The sequence below is a fragment of the Meles meles genome, chromosome 5, assembly GCF_922984935.1.
Source record: "Meles meles chromosome 5, mMelMel3.1 paternal haplotype, whole genome shotgun sequence".
Lineage (NCBI taxonomy): Eukaryota > Metazoa > Chordata > Mammalia > Carnivora > Mustelidae > Meles > Meles meles.
Genome location: NC_060070.1, coordinates 79654338 through 79670413, shown reverse-complemented (window position 1 = coordinate 79670413; position 16076 = coordinate 79654338). Strand labels below are relative to the sequence as shown.

Sequence of the window (16076 nt, the reverse complement as noted above, 5' to 3'; positions counted from 1 at the left end):
AAGTACACTACCTAACCCTACACCTAAAGGAGCTGAAAAGAACAGAAGGAGGGGGAGCCTAAACCCAGCAGAAGAGAAAAAATAAAGAACAGAAATCAATGAAACAGAAACCAAAAGAACAGTAGAACAAATCAACGAAACTCGGACCTAGCTCCTTGAAGAATTAATTAGACTGATAAACCCCTGGCCAGACTTATCAAAAAGAAAAGAGAAAAGGACCCAAATTAATAAAATCATGAATGAGAGAGGAGAGATCACAACCAATACCAAAGAAATACAAACAATTATAAGAACATATTATGAGCAACTATACGCCAGCAAATTTGACAATCTGGAAGAAATGGATGCATTTCTAGAGACATATAAACTACTAAAACAACCAAGAAGAAACAGAAATCCTGCACAGACCCATAACTAGTGAGGAGATTGAAGTTGCCATCTCTCCTAACAAGAGCCCAGGGCCAGACGGCTTCCCAGGGGAATTCCACCAAACATTTAAAGAATACCTATTCTCTTGAAACTTCCAAAAAATAGAAATGGAAGGAAACTTCCAAACTCATTTTGAGGCCAGCATTACCTTGATCCCAAAACCAAAGACCCCATCAAAAGGGAGAATTACAGACCAATATCCTTGAAGAACACAGATGCGAAAATTCTCACCAAAATACTAGCCAACAGGCTCCATGAGTACATTAAAAGGATTATTCACCACAACCAAGTGGGCTTTATTCCTGGGCTGCAAATCTGGTTCAGCACCCATAAATCAATCAACATGATACAATATATTAATAAAAGAAGGAACAAGAACTATATGATACTCTCAATAGATGCCGAAAAAGCATGTGACAATATATAGCATCCTTCCTAGATCAAAACTCTTCAAAATGTAAGCATAGAGAGTACATACCTCAATATCATCAAAGCCATCTCTGAAAAACCCACAGCAAATATCATTCTTTATGGGGAAAAACTGAGCTTTTCCCCTAAGGTCAGGAACACATCAGGTATGTCCACTATCACCACTGCTATTCAACACAGTACAAGAAGTCCTAGCCTCAGCAATCAGACAAAAGAAAGAAATTAAAGGCATCCAAATCGGCAAAAAAGGAGTCAAACACTCACTCTTTGCAGATGATATACTTTATGTGGAAAACCCAAAAGAATCCACTCCAAAAACTGCTAGAACTCATCCAAGAATTCAGTAATGTGTCAAGATATAAAATCAATGCAAAGAAATCAGTTTTATTTCTATACCCCAACAGCATGACAGAAGAAAGAGAAATTAAGGAGTCGCTCCCATTTACAACTGTACCCAAAACCGTAAGATATCTAGGATAAACCTACCAAAGAGGCAAAGAATCTGTACTCAGAAAACTATGAAGTATTCATGAAAAAAACTGAGGAAGACACAAAGAAATGGAAAAATGTTCCATGCTCATGGATCAGAAGAACAAATATTGTGAAACTGTCTATGCTACCTAAAGCAATCTACACATTTAATGCAATCCCTATCAAAATACCATCAATTTTCTCAAAGAAATGGAACAAATCAAATAATCCTAAAATATATATGGACCCTAAATAGCCAGAGAAATGTTGAAAAGGAAAGTCAAAGTTGGTGGCACCACAAGTCCAAACTTCAAGCTCTTTTACAAAGTTGTAATCATCAAGACAGTATAGTACCGGCCCAAAAACAGACACATAGACCAACGGAACAGAACAGAGAGCCCAGAACTAGACCCTCAACTCTATGGTCAACTAATCTTCAACAAAGTAAGAAAGAATGTCCAATGGAAAAAAGACAGTTTCTTCAACAAATGGTGTTGGGAAAATTGAATAGCCACATGCAGAAGAATGAAACTAGACCATTTCCTTACACCACACACAAAAATAGACTCAAAATAGATGAAAGACCTCAATGTGAGACAGGAATTCATCAAAACCCTTGAGGAGAATACAGGCAGCTACCTCTTCAGTTTCAGCCACAGCAACTTCTTCCTAGAAACACTGCTAAAGGCAAGGGAAGTGCGGGCAAAAATGAACTATTGGGACTTCATCAAGATCAAAAGCTTTTCCACAGCAAAGAAACCAGTCAACAAAACGAAAAGACCGCTGAGAGAATGGGAGAAGATATTCGCAAATGATTTATCAGATAAAGGGCTGGTAACCAAAATCTATAAAGAACTAATCAAACTCAATACCCAAAGAACAAATAATCCAATTAAGAAATGGGCAAGAGACGTGAACAGACATTTCTGCAAAGACATCCAAATGGCAATCAGACACAGGTAAAACTGCTCAACATCACTTGGCACCAGGGAAATACAAATCAAAACCACAATGAGATACTACCTCACACCAGTCAGGATGGCTAAAATGAACAAGTCAGGGAACAACAGATGTTGGAGAGGATGTGCTGAAAGGGGAACCCTCCTACACTGTTGGTGGGAATGCAAACTGGGGCAGCTACTCTGGAAAACAGCATGGAGGTTCCTCAAAAAGTTGAAAACAGAAGTACCCTATGACCCAGCAATCACACTACTGGGTATTTATCCTAAAGATACAAATATAGTGATCCCAAGGAGTATGTGCACCTGAATATTTATAGCAGCAATGTCCACAATAGCCAAACTATGGAAAGAACCTAGATGTCCATCAACAGATGAATGGATAAAGAAAAAGTGGTGTGTGTGTGTGTGTGTGTGTGTGTGTGTGGTATACAATGGAATATTATGTAGCCCAACAAAAAAACCACAAAATCTTGCCATTTGCAACGATGTGGATGGAACAGAGGGTATTAGGCTAAGCAAAATAAGTCAATCAGAGAAAAAGAATTGTCAAATGATCTCTCTTATATGAGGAATTTTAGAGGCAGGGCAGGGGGTTGTGGGGGAAAGGAGGGAAAAATGAAACAAGATGGGACTGGGGAAGGAGACAAACCATAAGAGACTCTTAATCGGGGGCGCCTGGGTGGCTCAGTGGATTAAGCCGCTGCCTTCGGCTCAGGTCATGATCTCAGGGTCCTGGGATCGAGTCCCGCATCGGGCTCTCTGCTCTGCAGGGAGCCTGCTTCCTCCTCTCTCTCTGCCTGCCTCTCTGCCTACTTGTGATCTCTCTCTCTGTCAAATAAATAAATAAAATCTTAAAAAAAAAAAAAAAGACTCTTAATCTCAGGAAACAAACTGAGGGCTGCTGGGGTTGGTGGTGGGGAGGCAGGCAGATAGGGTGGCTGGGTTATAGATATTGGGGATGCTCTGTGCTATGAATAGGTGTAAGACAGATGATTCACAGACCTGTACCCCTGAAACAAATAATACATTATTACATGTTAATAAAAAAAAAAAAAAAAAAAGGAAAGAAAAAGGGTCATCGGACAGCTCAGCAAATTATACAGATGGCAAACAAGCATATGAGAGGACGTTCCACATATTTCATATGCATACGGGAAATACATATTAAAACTCATGTACATACAAAAGCCTGCAAATGGATGTTTATAGTAGCTTTATTCCTAACTGCCCAAAGTTGGAAGCAATCAAAATGTCCTTTAGTAGGTGAATGAAGAAATAAACTGTGGTATATCTAAAAAATTGTACAATATTCAGTGCTGAAAACAAAGGAGTTCTCAAGCCATAAAAAGACGTTAAGAAACCTTAGATGGGTATTACTAACTAAAAGAAGGCAACGTGGAAAAGACTACAACTTGTATGACTTCGACTGTATGAAATTCTGGAAAAGGCAAAACTGTGGAGACAGTAAGATCAGTGACTGGAGTAGGTATAGGAATGAATAGACAAGGCATAGAGGATTTTAAGGGGAGTAAAAATATTCTGTATACTACTATAATGGTGGCTACATGTCATTATACATTTGCCTAAACTCCCAGAGTGTCCAACACCAAAAGGGAACCATACTGTAACTACAGACTTTGGGTGATTATGTGTCACTATAGGTTTATTAATTTTAATAAATGTATCACTCTGGTGGGGGATGTAGGTTCAGGGATATAGGGGAAATCTTTGTTATCTTTCTCTCAATTATTCTATGAACCTAAGACTACTCTAAAGAACCACCCCCTGCCTTTTTTTTAAAGTGAGAAGGACAGCATGAGTGTACAAGTGGGTGGGGAGAGGGACGGGGGAGAGGGAGAGAGAGAATCTTAAGCAGACTCCATGCTCACTGCAGAGACCTACACGGGGTTTAATCTTACGACACTGAGATCATGACCAGAACAGGAATTAAGAGTCAGACACGAAACTGAGCCACCCAGGTACCCCTAAGAAAAAAAAAAGACCTTTAAAAATAAAAGCTATATGGGATGCCTGGATGACTCAGTTGGTTAAGCATCTGCTTCTGGCTCAGGTCATTGTCCTAGGGTCCTGGGGATGGAGCCCCCCACAGGGGTCCTTGCTCAGCAAGAGCCTGCTTCTCCCCCTGCCTGCAGCTCCCCCTGCTTGTGTGTTTGCTCTCTCACTCTCTCTCTCTCTGGCGAATAAAATTTAATAAATAAATAAATAAATAAAATAATAAGGAAAGGATACTACATTGTAACCAGGTAGGGTTTGTGAGAAAAATTAAGGTTGACTGAATTTTTTTAAAAATCAACCAATGCAATTCATCATATTCACATAATAAGGAAAACCATTTATGGTCATCTCAACTGATGCAGGAAAATCACTTGACAAAATTCAATAGCCATGCATGATAGACAGAACAAAACTTTCTGCAAAGAAAACACCATATCCTCAACTTGATAAAGTGTATTTACAAGAAATCTATAGCTGCCATCATGGTGAAAGTCTATCTCCCCTAAGAGTCAAAACGAAGCAAGGATATCTGCTCTCATCACAGATATTTAACTTCACACTAGAGGTTCTAGTCCATATAAGAAAACAATTAAAAGAAAAGGAATATACACAGGAAAGGGAAAACTAAAACTCTTCCATTCACAAATAACTGTTTACATGGAAATCCCCCAAAACTTAAAAATGCTACTAGAAGTACAAGGTTGTTTAACAAGGTCCCAAGATACAAGGTCATTATACACACATTCATCATAATCCGGGATACCAACAGAAAACAACTGAAAACTGAAATTAAACAAAAAGAAATACTAAAGTATAAATCTAATGCTATATATACTAGATCCCAAATGATAAATATTAAAAAACAATGATGAAACAAATCAAAGACTTAAATAAATGGCAAGAAACACTGGGCTCATGAATTGAAAACTCAATATTTTAAGATGTCAATTCTTTCCAAATTTGCCTATAGTCAACCAAATTCCAATCACAATCCCAGAAGGAGGCTGGTAGAAATAAATCAGTTGCTTTAAAAATTTATGTGGAAAGGTAAGGGAACCAGATAGCCCAAAGAATTTTGAAAAAACAATATTGGAAGAAACACAATACCTATCTTTCAAGATTAACTTTAAAAAACCACCACTAATCAAAATAGGGTGGGTTTAGGCAACAGTATAGGCACAAATAAATGGAACATAATAAAGTTCAGAATAGACTTACATAAATAAAAGGATTTTTGATTAAAGTGCCAAAGCAAATCAATATAAGGACAATCCCTTTAATAAACAGTAATGAAATAATGGTTTATTGTATCTATCTAAAAGAAGAACCGTAAGGGTTGCCTAGGTGGCTAAGTAGGTTAAGCGTCTACCTCTGGCTCAGGTCATGATCCCAGGGTCCTAAAATTGAGCCCCATGTCAAGCTCCCTGCTCAGCTTCTCCCTCTGCCACATACTTGCTATCTAATAAAATAAATAAAATCTCAAAAAAACCCTTAAGCCACAATCAAACCATGTATCAAAATTAACTGAAGACTTCTTAGATACAATATGAAAAGCAAGACCCTCAGAATAAAGAAAATTGATAAACTAGGTTCTATCAAAATTAAGAACTTCTGGTCTTTGAAAGACACCTTGAAGAGAATTAAGACAAGCCATAGACTTGAAAAAAATATATGGGAATCAGGTAGCTGATAAATGATTTGTACTGAGACTAAATAAGGCATTTTTAAAACTTAATTAAGTAAACAACCAATCCGAATAAAAACTGGGTAAATTATTTGAACATTTTAAGGAAGAAAATATATGGATGGCAGGTAAGTGCATGAAAAAGTGCTCAATATCATCAGTTAGTAAAGAAATGTACACTGAAAGCATTAATGAGATACCACCACACACACATTAGAAAGGCTAAACTCAAATAAACTCATAATACCAAGTACTAACAACTCTGCTGGGATTAAAAATTGGTACTGCTATCTTGGAAACCAGCTTGGTAGTTTCTTGTAAGTGAAATGTATGCTTGTCATACTGCTCAGCAATTCCACTGCTAGATATTTCACCTGAGCAAAAGAGAATTTCCCTTCACTTGATACATGGATAGTAAGTTGTGGTACAACCAAGCAATGGAATACTACACAAAAATAAAAAGGAACAAACCACTAATACACAAAACATGAATAAATCTCAATGAATTATACTCAGTAAAAAAAAAAGTCCAACTCAAAAGGCCACATCATGTATGATCCTATTTATATGCCTTTCTGGAAAGAACGAACTCTGGAGAGAGAAAAAAACAGGTGTTGCCAAAAATGGGGATGAGATTTATATGCCTTCGGTTCAGGTCATGGTCTCAGGGTCCTGGGATCAAGCCCTGCATCAGGCTCTCTGCTCAGCAGGGAGCCTGCTTCGTCCTCCCACGCCCCCACCCCCCCCCACCTCTCTGCCTACCTGTGCTCTGTCAAATAAATAAAATCTTTAAAACAAACAAACAAAAAGTAGATTCAAAGATAGAATCCAAGAAAAATTTCCTTAGATGAAGAAGTGAACCTGTATTTTCAAAAGAATACTATTTTCTTTCTTTTTTGTTTTTTAAAGATTTTATTTATTTGAGAGAGAGAGAAAGCAAGAAAGAGCACAAGCCAGGGAAAGGCAGAGGGAGAAGCAGACTCCCTGTCAAGCAAGGAGCCCGACACAATATGCGGAACACAGCCTGAGCCAAAGGCAGACGCTTAACCCAGTTTGTTCCAGAGAAAACTATTTTCTAGACAAAAAAAGTGATAAAAGATTTAAAGCCAGACATACTTAGTTAATTTCAAAGAGAAGTAAAAACTCTTCAGATATCCAGGCAGAGTAAACAAGTCAACAGAACATGTGAGATGTGTTGGGAGGGAGTGGACATCACAGTGTTTTAAGACAAAACAGGATTCATAGAAAACACTATTAAATTCTGAAGGAAATGGGTATACTATTAATGTCTCTCAGAAATATGAGACATTTTTATATACAGAAGAATTTAAAGATTTCAGCATTCATGAATTCTTCAAAAATCTAACATATAAAATTTAGTCAATTAGGAGAGAACATTAAATTAAAAAACAAAACAAAACTAGGAGAAGCCATGTTTAAAAGTGCTTTGAGGTTTGACACCACTTATGTGTACCGCAGTAGTTCTCAATATGTAGCAGGTATCAGAATCACGTGGAGGGCTTATTAAAACAGAATGCTGGGCCTTAGTGTTTCCAGTAAGTCTCCAGTGTGCTGATGCTACAGGGTCGAGGAACCACTTCAAAAATGACTTGTTTAGTTCTAAAACTAAACAACCAGGATTATTATGGTTATAAAACATAATGGTCACATATAAAAAATAATATACAAAGAGATTCTGCTTAAAGATGGCAGACTAAATATGTGAATTTTAGCCATGCTCCCAGTAAGATAAAAACAAAAACAAAGGGCTTTTTAAGAATAAACTTAAAAGGTCAAAGACTTCTGGTTTTATCCTCCTGTTCTTCTTGACCTTTTAAGGCCTAGGAAGTTGTATTATAAGCCACTGAAGGAATAAGTTAAGCAATAAAATTTGTAGAGAATTCCCAAACACATCAGGAACTGGTGGCACCAGGTAGCCTCCATAACAGAGGCAAAGGCAGAGATAAAAATAGAATTCATTAAATGCTTTTTTAAAAGCAGTTAAGACTCAGATTTCATTCCATTTTTTTGCTCTGGCCAGCTGAAGAAGATAAAGCAGAATTATAAATTCTGTGGCATACTGAATAAATCAAACTGATAATTCAGTGGCACTACTGATATCTTGGGTCAAAAAATTCTCTGCTGCTGGGAGCCATACTGTGCAGTGTAAAATGTTTAGTAGTATCTCTGGCCTTAACTTGCTAGATGATATTAGCACCTCTTACCCCAAATTAGACAGCAAAAGATCCCTGCAGACATTGCCAAATGTCCCTTGGGGGCAAAACTGTGCCCAGTTGAGAACCACTGCTACAGAAGCATGTCCTTAGATGAATCTTTTTAGAAAACTCTCCTCATGAAGAAATGTTTAACATTCAACAGCTTTTTTATTTTTCTTTCATTAAATTCCAGAAAAACTAGATTTAATGCTTTGTTTAAAAATACATGTGTAGCATGCTACGATCCATACATGTACATATACACTGAGAGAGGAGTATTATTGGTAGTGGCATTTTTTTTTTTTTTTTTTTTTTGGTGTACTCTGCTATGCTTGACTGTTCAGTGACTATGAATCATTTCTGCAAAAACAAGTCATTGTACTAAAAAATAAAAATCTAGCAAAAGCTGACACAAAATAGGTAGGCAGTAATCACTAGCTCTTTCTTCTTAAGCATACTAAGTATCTTAGGCAAAAAAAAATAATAAAGTCCAATCATTCAAAAAAATCAATTCTAGTCCTTAGTATCATTGTTGATATTGGGGTGGAGAAAAGCACTGAAGTAGGCATAAATTGCTGGTAATGTAGTTCCAGGATTAGGTGAGAGATCCAGATATTTAAGTGGTTAATGTAATCACTGATCCAAAAGACAGCCACATGAACCAAGATTTATGATCAATCTAATTCTAGGTCACTTAGCAAAGAAGCTCAAAATAAAAATTAAAGCTCCAATCAATACACAACAGTATTATATGTATTTTTTCTTTTATGTGCTTTTTTCATAGCTCAGAAATTTTCTACAGCTGTTCTATAAATCAGAAAAAAAAATCCTTACAAAAATAGATTAAGTCTCAAAAATTCTGAGTAAAAAAGTAAGCCTTGTTTAGATACAGTTTAACTGTTCTAATTTAATGACTTGAATACTTTTGAAAATTTGAATAAGTTTTGGATTTATCAAAACCTTTAAATAAGCATATTGACTATTAAGACTGTTGAAAAATCGGACTTAATGCAAGACAAAATCCCCTCCAGTTGCTAACAAACTACATTAAATTGAACGGTTCATGAATAGAGACAAAAGCACCAAGAATGAAAGGAGGAAATATCACATACTACATAAAATTACATACTACAGAGTCAATTCCTAGGCTGGCCACCATAATCTAGCACACTTAAGATCAACCTCTGCCACCCAGCCTACCTGCCAGAGATAGTGACTTATTAACAGTGACTAAAATGTAGTGTCAATTTTATCAGTTTTCTAGTCAATAAAGGTGAAGAACTAGTTGTAAAAATTTTAATAGGAATATAATTTTCCATGTTGTTCACTAAAGTGATTTTCTGATTTAAAACACATAAACATAAAAAATATATATGAATAACTCCTTTACACCCCTTCCCCCAACCATAATTGTTTTTGAAGGAAAAAAAAGGTGTTCACCATGGTTCTGGAGAGGAGAACAAAACTGGAAAAACGAATTCCTCCTTTTAAGTCTTTACTATACACAAAGAACATGCCTACTTGATAAATGGCCAAAATCTGACTTTACAAATCACACATTCTTCTTACTTCCCAAAAACAAAAGTAATGTTTTAAAGTTTATTATTCTGTAATACATTTATTACGCTATGCCTCTTTTGTTTTGAACAGACTCAAGTAGATATTCCAGTTTATTACTGAGATTAAAAATACCTGGTTTCCATGCCCAACTACAAGAAGAAATATAATCAAGAGAATGATCTCAGTTGAATTAACCTCCAGGTATTATTTTATTAAAATTTAACACTTACAGTTCAAGCAATATCAGAACTTTATGAAAAAAAAAAGTGATTTATGTAAAATAAAAATTCTGACTCGTGTATATAATGAGAATCATTTGGGAAATCCTACAAGCGTTAGAAGTGGAATTTAGAAATCATGGATTAAAGAAACATGATTTTAACCCAAATACCTCGCCCAAAATTACAAATAACTTTAGTAACTGCAATGTTAATACGTTGTCTGTTGGGGGGTGGAATGATTATCTTAAACTGAAGTTTATTTGCACCACCTGAATAAAGAAACTGTACCACTATAATGAAAAATGGTATCACTCTAACGATACTATCTAATTAAAATGCAACCTACACCGAATTAAACATGAAATTTCAGATTACAGAAGTATGCTTTACATCAAGATATAAGATTTGTAACACCACTGAACTGACCAGCTTTTACAGATACATACATTTATTACTTGAGAAATACAGTAATTTCTTCCTAGCATGAAGGTCGAGGACCCAGCCACAGAGCCAAGACTAAACAGTATTAGTAAATATTACCACGAGGCTGTCCCAAATAGCGGGCGTTTAACTGCAGAGTCCGCCCGACAGAACAAAGAGGCCGATATGCCTCCAGGGATGACAGTGCTGCAGTCTGAGGTCGCTGGGAACAGGACGAGAAAAGACAGGATACTCCACGGAATGGGCCTAAAACCTACGTACAGACGGCCTACGCAGACACAGGAAAAAGAGCAAATAGGGACCTTGAAGAATGGGGAATAGCTTTCATGAAAGCTACTCACGAAAGGCAATTGGGGGTGGGAAACTACAGCTGTCTTGTCTTTGCTTCTCCCATCGGGGTTTAACTTTCCATCTCACTGCTCCTCACGGCCACTGCTGACAGCTCTATGCAAGACTCAGGGCCCTAAAGCTGAATTGGCGTGACCACGGGATACAGGGAGAAAATGGGGACGGAAGGCACTCCCTGTTGGGTGGGGTACCACGTTACCGATGCAACCCATCCAGCCCGGCTCGGGTTCCTGTCGCCTGCGCCTCTTACACTTAGCACCATGAAGGTCACTAAAAACCTCCTTACCCAGCTCGCCATGGAGCACAGTCCCAAGACGTTCCCCATCTCCGCAACGTCGCAAGAGCATCGGCAAGCAACAAGATGGAGACAGTACCTCTTCACCCTTTCGGGCCTTATTTACTATTTGCGAGCCACTTCCGGCGCATAGCCTACCCCGCCCATCAGCTCTGCGTCACTTCCTTTAAGGCCTGCGTTGGGTGGGGTGGAGGAGGGCGTCATGATGAGATTGCGCGTGCGCATTCCTGGAATTTGGGGCTGCTTTCGGAGCAGAATTCTCTTAACTCCGCGGGCGGAAGTTTTCGGCTAATGCAGTGACCGTAGTTTGCCACATTAAGGAAAAGATGTGAGAAAAACTCACGATTGCTTAATGTTTATTTGAATTTGGGTTCAGTAGAGGCTGAGGTGGTGGTTGGTGATTTTGTCCTCTAACTGCTTTTGAAGGATTGCCTTCTCGGTGCTCATCAGTTCGTCCACTTACTTCTCGTTTTTACGCCTTTACGTCTTTTTGTCCCACTTACATTCTCAGATATTCCTGCAGGCCACTGCCTAGGACAAGTTCTATTGGGGTTTTTCCATTCGTTTGGGTACTAACAGTTCTTTGTATCACTTTTTTGTTGTTGATACGCATTTTAATTTCTCGTCCAATTAAGATGTTACAGGAAGTTTGCCCGTTCAAAAATTTTAATTAGGTGAAAAGACATACTGATTATAAAGACTTAAATATGGCATTGATTTTACTGAACATTATGAACTGTTCAGGGGACATTTGGAATCTTTGCAAATTAAGTGGTAAATGATCATCTCCAGTGAATGTACACAAAGTTCTAATTCTTTTTATAGTGATATAAAAAGATATTCTGGGAGAACAGTTTGGTGCACAGAAATAAAATAGAAATAGTCTTTGTCATTAATAATGACAGTTTTATGAAGATTACAAAAATTAGATGGGTGAAGGTGAAGTAACACCTAGGATCTAGAACTGTGACCATTAAATAAGCAGCAAAAAGGAAGGAATGGAATTCGGTAAAAGACAATGGGTTTAGTTTGGGCATGTTGAACTTGGAGTCTCAGAAATGCTACCCCTCAGCACGTGAAAATGCAAGCTTAAAAACCAAGAGTAATGAGATGCAAAATTTAAAGTAACTTAAATTGCCCTTAGAGTTGAAGGTGTCAGCCTGAAAACAAGAAGCCAGTGCAAGAAGCAAAGCATTTAACTGGAATCAAAGAATTGCAATTCAGGGTACACAGATTTATGTAGAATCCCAAACAGTGTCCAGATTTCAGGAGGTTGACAGGATTTTCATGAAGGAAAAAAGGAGGAAGATTGGGTAAATAGTTTTAAAGAAGAGTTCATTGGTGCTGACAAGTAAGGCTGAATTTGCACTCATTGATTGGTCAGGTGAAGTGATCACTAGGCAAAAGTTCACTTTTATTAGTCTTTTCAAAGGGGATATTCTCCTGCTTGTTGACTTCTTGAATGTTGACCGTTTGGTTGAGTTCAAGGTTCAAGAAACAGGATGTGAAAACCAGTTCCCCTGAGATGACTGTTCTGGCTCCCTTTTAAAATGACTCTACATAAGTCATTTTTAAAAAGATAGAGGATTGAGGTAGATATCCAAAGAGAAATGTTGTAGAGTTACAGGAGTCCTTAATATGAATCCCAAAAACTTAACACTGGAAAAATTATCAAGTGGGGAGAAGCCATTGACTCAGTTTTTAACTTATGTCATTTACACACCCCTCCTTTCAAGTTCTTCTGAATTTTAAATTCTGCTTTCAATATACATTGTGAAAATAGTGTTAGTAAGGTACTTAACTTCTCAGAATCTCAGAATCTTTGTTAGTAATATATCAACCTTGGGATTAAATAATATCACGTGGTCTTATAAATTATAACACAGTGTAGGCCTATTGTAGACAGTAAATACAAGCTAGTTTCCCCCAAAATAAATTGTCTTAAAGGATGAATAAAATTTATGCATATTTTATATTGTACAATACAAGGAGAGAAAGGATCTATGAAAATTATGTTATGACTTTAATCCTAAATAATTAAATTCTAAATGTAAACATGTTTAAATATTTTAGCATATGTTCAATAAGAACAAGTTAGGAGTAGATTAGGACAAAATAACCTATAGGGGTCAGTATAAACTTAGAATTGCAAGAGGCCCTATCCTGATTAAATACATGCTTTTGTCAGTGAAAACATATTTTGATTTTTTAATTAAAAATCAAGACATGGGCGCCTGGGTGGCTCAGTGGTTTAAGCTGCTGCCTTCGGCTCAGGTCATGATCTCAGGGTCCTGGCATCGAGTCCCGCATCGGGCTCTCTGCTCGGCGGGGAGCCTGCTTCCCTCTCACTCTCTCTGCCTGCCTCTCTGCCTACTTGTGATCTCTCTCTGTCAAATAAATAAATAAGAAATCTTAAAAAAAAATAAATAAATAAAAAATAAAAATCAAGACATAATAAAGGTAAAACTCCCTCCTAATTTATTACCTTAATATTAAGATAGCCTATGAACAATTTTCTTTCCACACAGGTTTTTTTCCCTCCCCCAGCCCCATGTAAGCCAGTAATTCCCATGACACCCAGATATGTCTATACCAATGAAGTAGATGAGTACAAAAGTATAATATTTATTTCAGGCAGAACATATATAAATTTAAGGAAAAAGGCAAATATTCACAATGTAAATAATGAATGGATAGAGAATTCAAATGTTTCTAGTGTTTAAATACTATTTTATAATCATTTAGAACGACTACTTGAAGAAATGCTAATGGCATTTCTAAAACATTTTACTTCTCAAGGGCAATTAGCTAAAATATGTTAAGGATTTATTGTCCTCACGTAGGAGTTGATAAAATTTAATGTTATCATATATTGAAGAACTATTAAAATCAAGCATTCATTCACCAAAAAATGTTATTAGGCTGAAGAAAGGAGCCAACTATTTCTATTTATGCATTTAGCAGATTTTTGAATTCTTACTAAATACATTATTAGGGCAATGTTTAAATCATCACTTTCCAGTAGAAATGTAATGTAAGCCACTTTTATAATTTAAAATTTTCTAGTAGCCACATTAAAAAGAAAAAAGAACAGATTAAACTAATTTTAATAATATTTTAATGATACATCTAACTTAACCCAATATAATTTCAACATGACATTAATATAAAAATTACTAATGAGATATTTTACATTATTTTTCATGTTTTCCTTTTTTTTTTTTTTTTTTAAGATTTTATTTATTTGAGAGAGAGTGAACAAGAGAGCAGAGCAGGGGTAGGGGCAGGGGCAGAGGGAGAGGAAACAGATTCCCCCTGAGCAGGGAGCCCAATGCAGTACTGGATCCCAGGGTCCTGGGATCATGACCTGAGCGGAAGGCAGCCGCTTAACAGACTGAGCCACCCAGGAATGCCTCTTGTTAAGTTTTCTAAATCTAGTTTATATTATACATTTATAGCACATCTCAATTCAGACCAATCACATTACAAGAGTTTGATAGATCCCACATTGTACAATGCGTATCTAAGTGTGGGGGGGAATGAAGTAATTATCCAAATGACCCAGTACAAACTAAACAAATAAACATAATTTTCTTTGTATAAATCATTTAGATATTTCAGAGTAAAGTGGTTTTGAGCCTGCTAATTTACTTCAGACATTGAATTGGTTTCATCTAATTTATTTTTGCCAGTGGGTTAAGGCCTCTGCCTTCGGCTCGGGTCGTGATCTCAGGGTCCTGGGATCGAGCCCCACATCGGGCTCTCTGCTCCGCGGGGAGCCTGCTTCCTCCTCTCTCTGCCTGCCTCTCTGCCTAGTTGTGATTTCTCTCTGTCAAATAAATAAAATATTTAAAAAAAAAAATCAAATCTGAGAGACTGTAGGAAGGGTAAATGTTAAGTTCTTATAATTTAGGCTAATACTTTGATTCAGGCATGTTTAGACACTGCACCACAGTTCAGCAATACCAAATGTTAGTCTTCAGTAAGAGAGAAAAACAAAAGAGTTGGCTAATATAGTAATACATGAGAATTATGCTTATAAAAGGAGCTCTCTCGTGCAAACAGAGTCCAGAAGATGGACTTTTCCCATTGAATCTCCATATAGACACAACCTTGGGTTAAATGTCAGTTGAGGAAGTGTTTAGAGACATGCTTAAATCTGGAGTAAGGATGCCTATGCTTAAATGCTACCTCCACCTCAAATTAACTGTGTAATCTTGGGCAAATTTCATTTTTTTGCTTCAGATTCGTCAACTGTAAGATGGAAGAGTAACAGTACCTTCTTCACAATGTTGCTGTGTGGATTAAGTGAAACAAGCAAAGTGCACAGAAGGGTGTTAGGCTTTGGTAAGTACTCAATAAATATTAGCTACTCCTAGATAACAGGGACTTTTCTTCTGTTTTCTTTTTCTTTAATATCTACCCCCACCCCCATAGTTTCTTAATGTTTGAAACCCTGTGTCTGGCTCTCAGTCAAATGTTTCCATCTAATTTTCTCCACAATAAAACTGAAGGTAGAATACGGTAAGGGCTTCAGGTCTTGCTAAGTAAATAACAACAAGACAAAACAGGCCTTTTCCTTAATTTGTATTAACTGTTAATCTTGAAAATAAAACTGCCAGTTATTTTGTCAGCCAAAGAAGGGTTTATTCAGAAATAGCAGAGAACTGCCATCCAGGACAAGCAAGCTGCAGCAAAATCATGAGGAGGTATGGGAAACCTGAGTGTTCTGTAGAGGAAAGGGGTAGCTGGGAGGGACAATTTTAAGGCTAAAGTCAATTGGAGTAAATTGGGAGCTTGAAGTATAGCGGCTTTTCATTGACTAAGCTGTTGCCAGGCCAAGAAGAAATCTTCCTTTCTGTGGTAGGGACTTGGAAGGTCCCTTTCTTCTGTTGGATGTGCAATTGGTTAACTGGTGTTAGATGTAAGAGCTCCCCCTGCTGGCCTCCTGACTTCATCTAAACGAGGTTTTTTTTGTTGTTGCTGTTTTTAAATTTTCACACA

The 16076-nt window shown here is 37.1% G+C and overlaps 1 protein-coding gene across 1 annotated transcript in view; it reads right to left on the bottom strand.

Moving 5' to 3' along the window:
* The window catches only part of SERINC1 (serine incorporator 1), a 38913-nt gene extending 27706 nt beyond the window's left edge, over positions 1-11207 (bottom strand). Inside the window, exon 1 of the mRNA XM_046005672.1 lies at positions 11064-11207. Within this exon, the coding sequence (XP_045861628.1) occupies positions 11064-11102 (39 nt within the window). The 5' untranslated portion in view covers positions 11103-11207. The remainder of the gene's footprint in view (positions 1-11063) is intronic.
* Positions 11208-16076: the final 4869 nt, after the last annotated feature.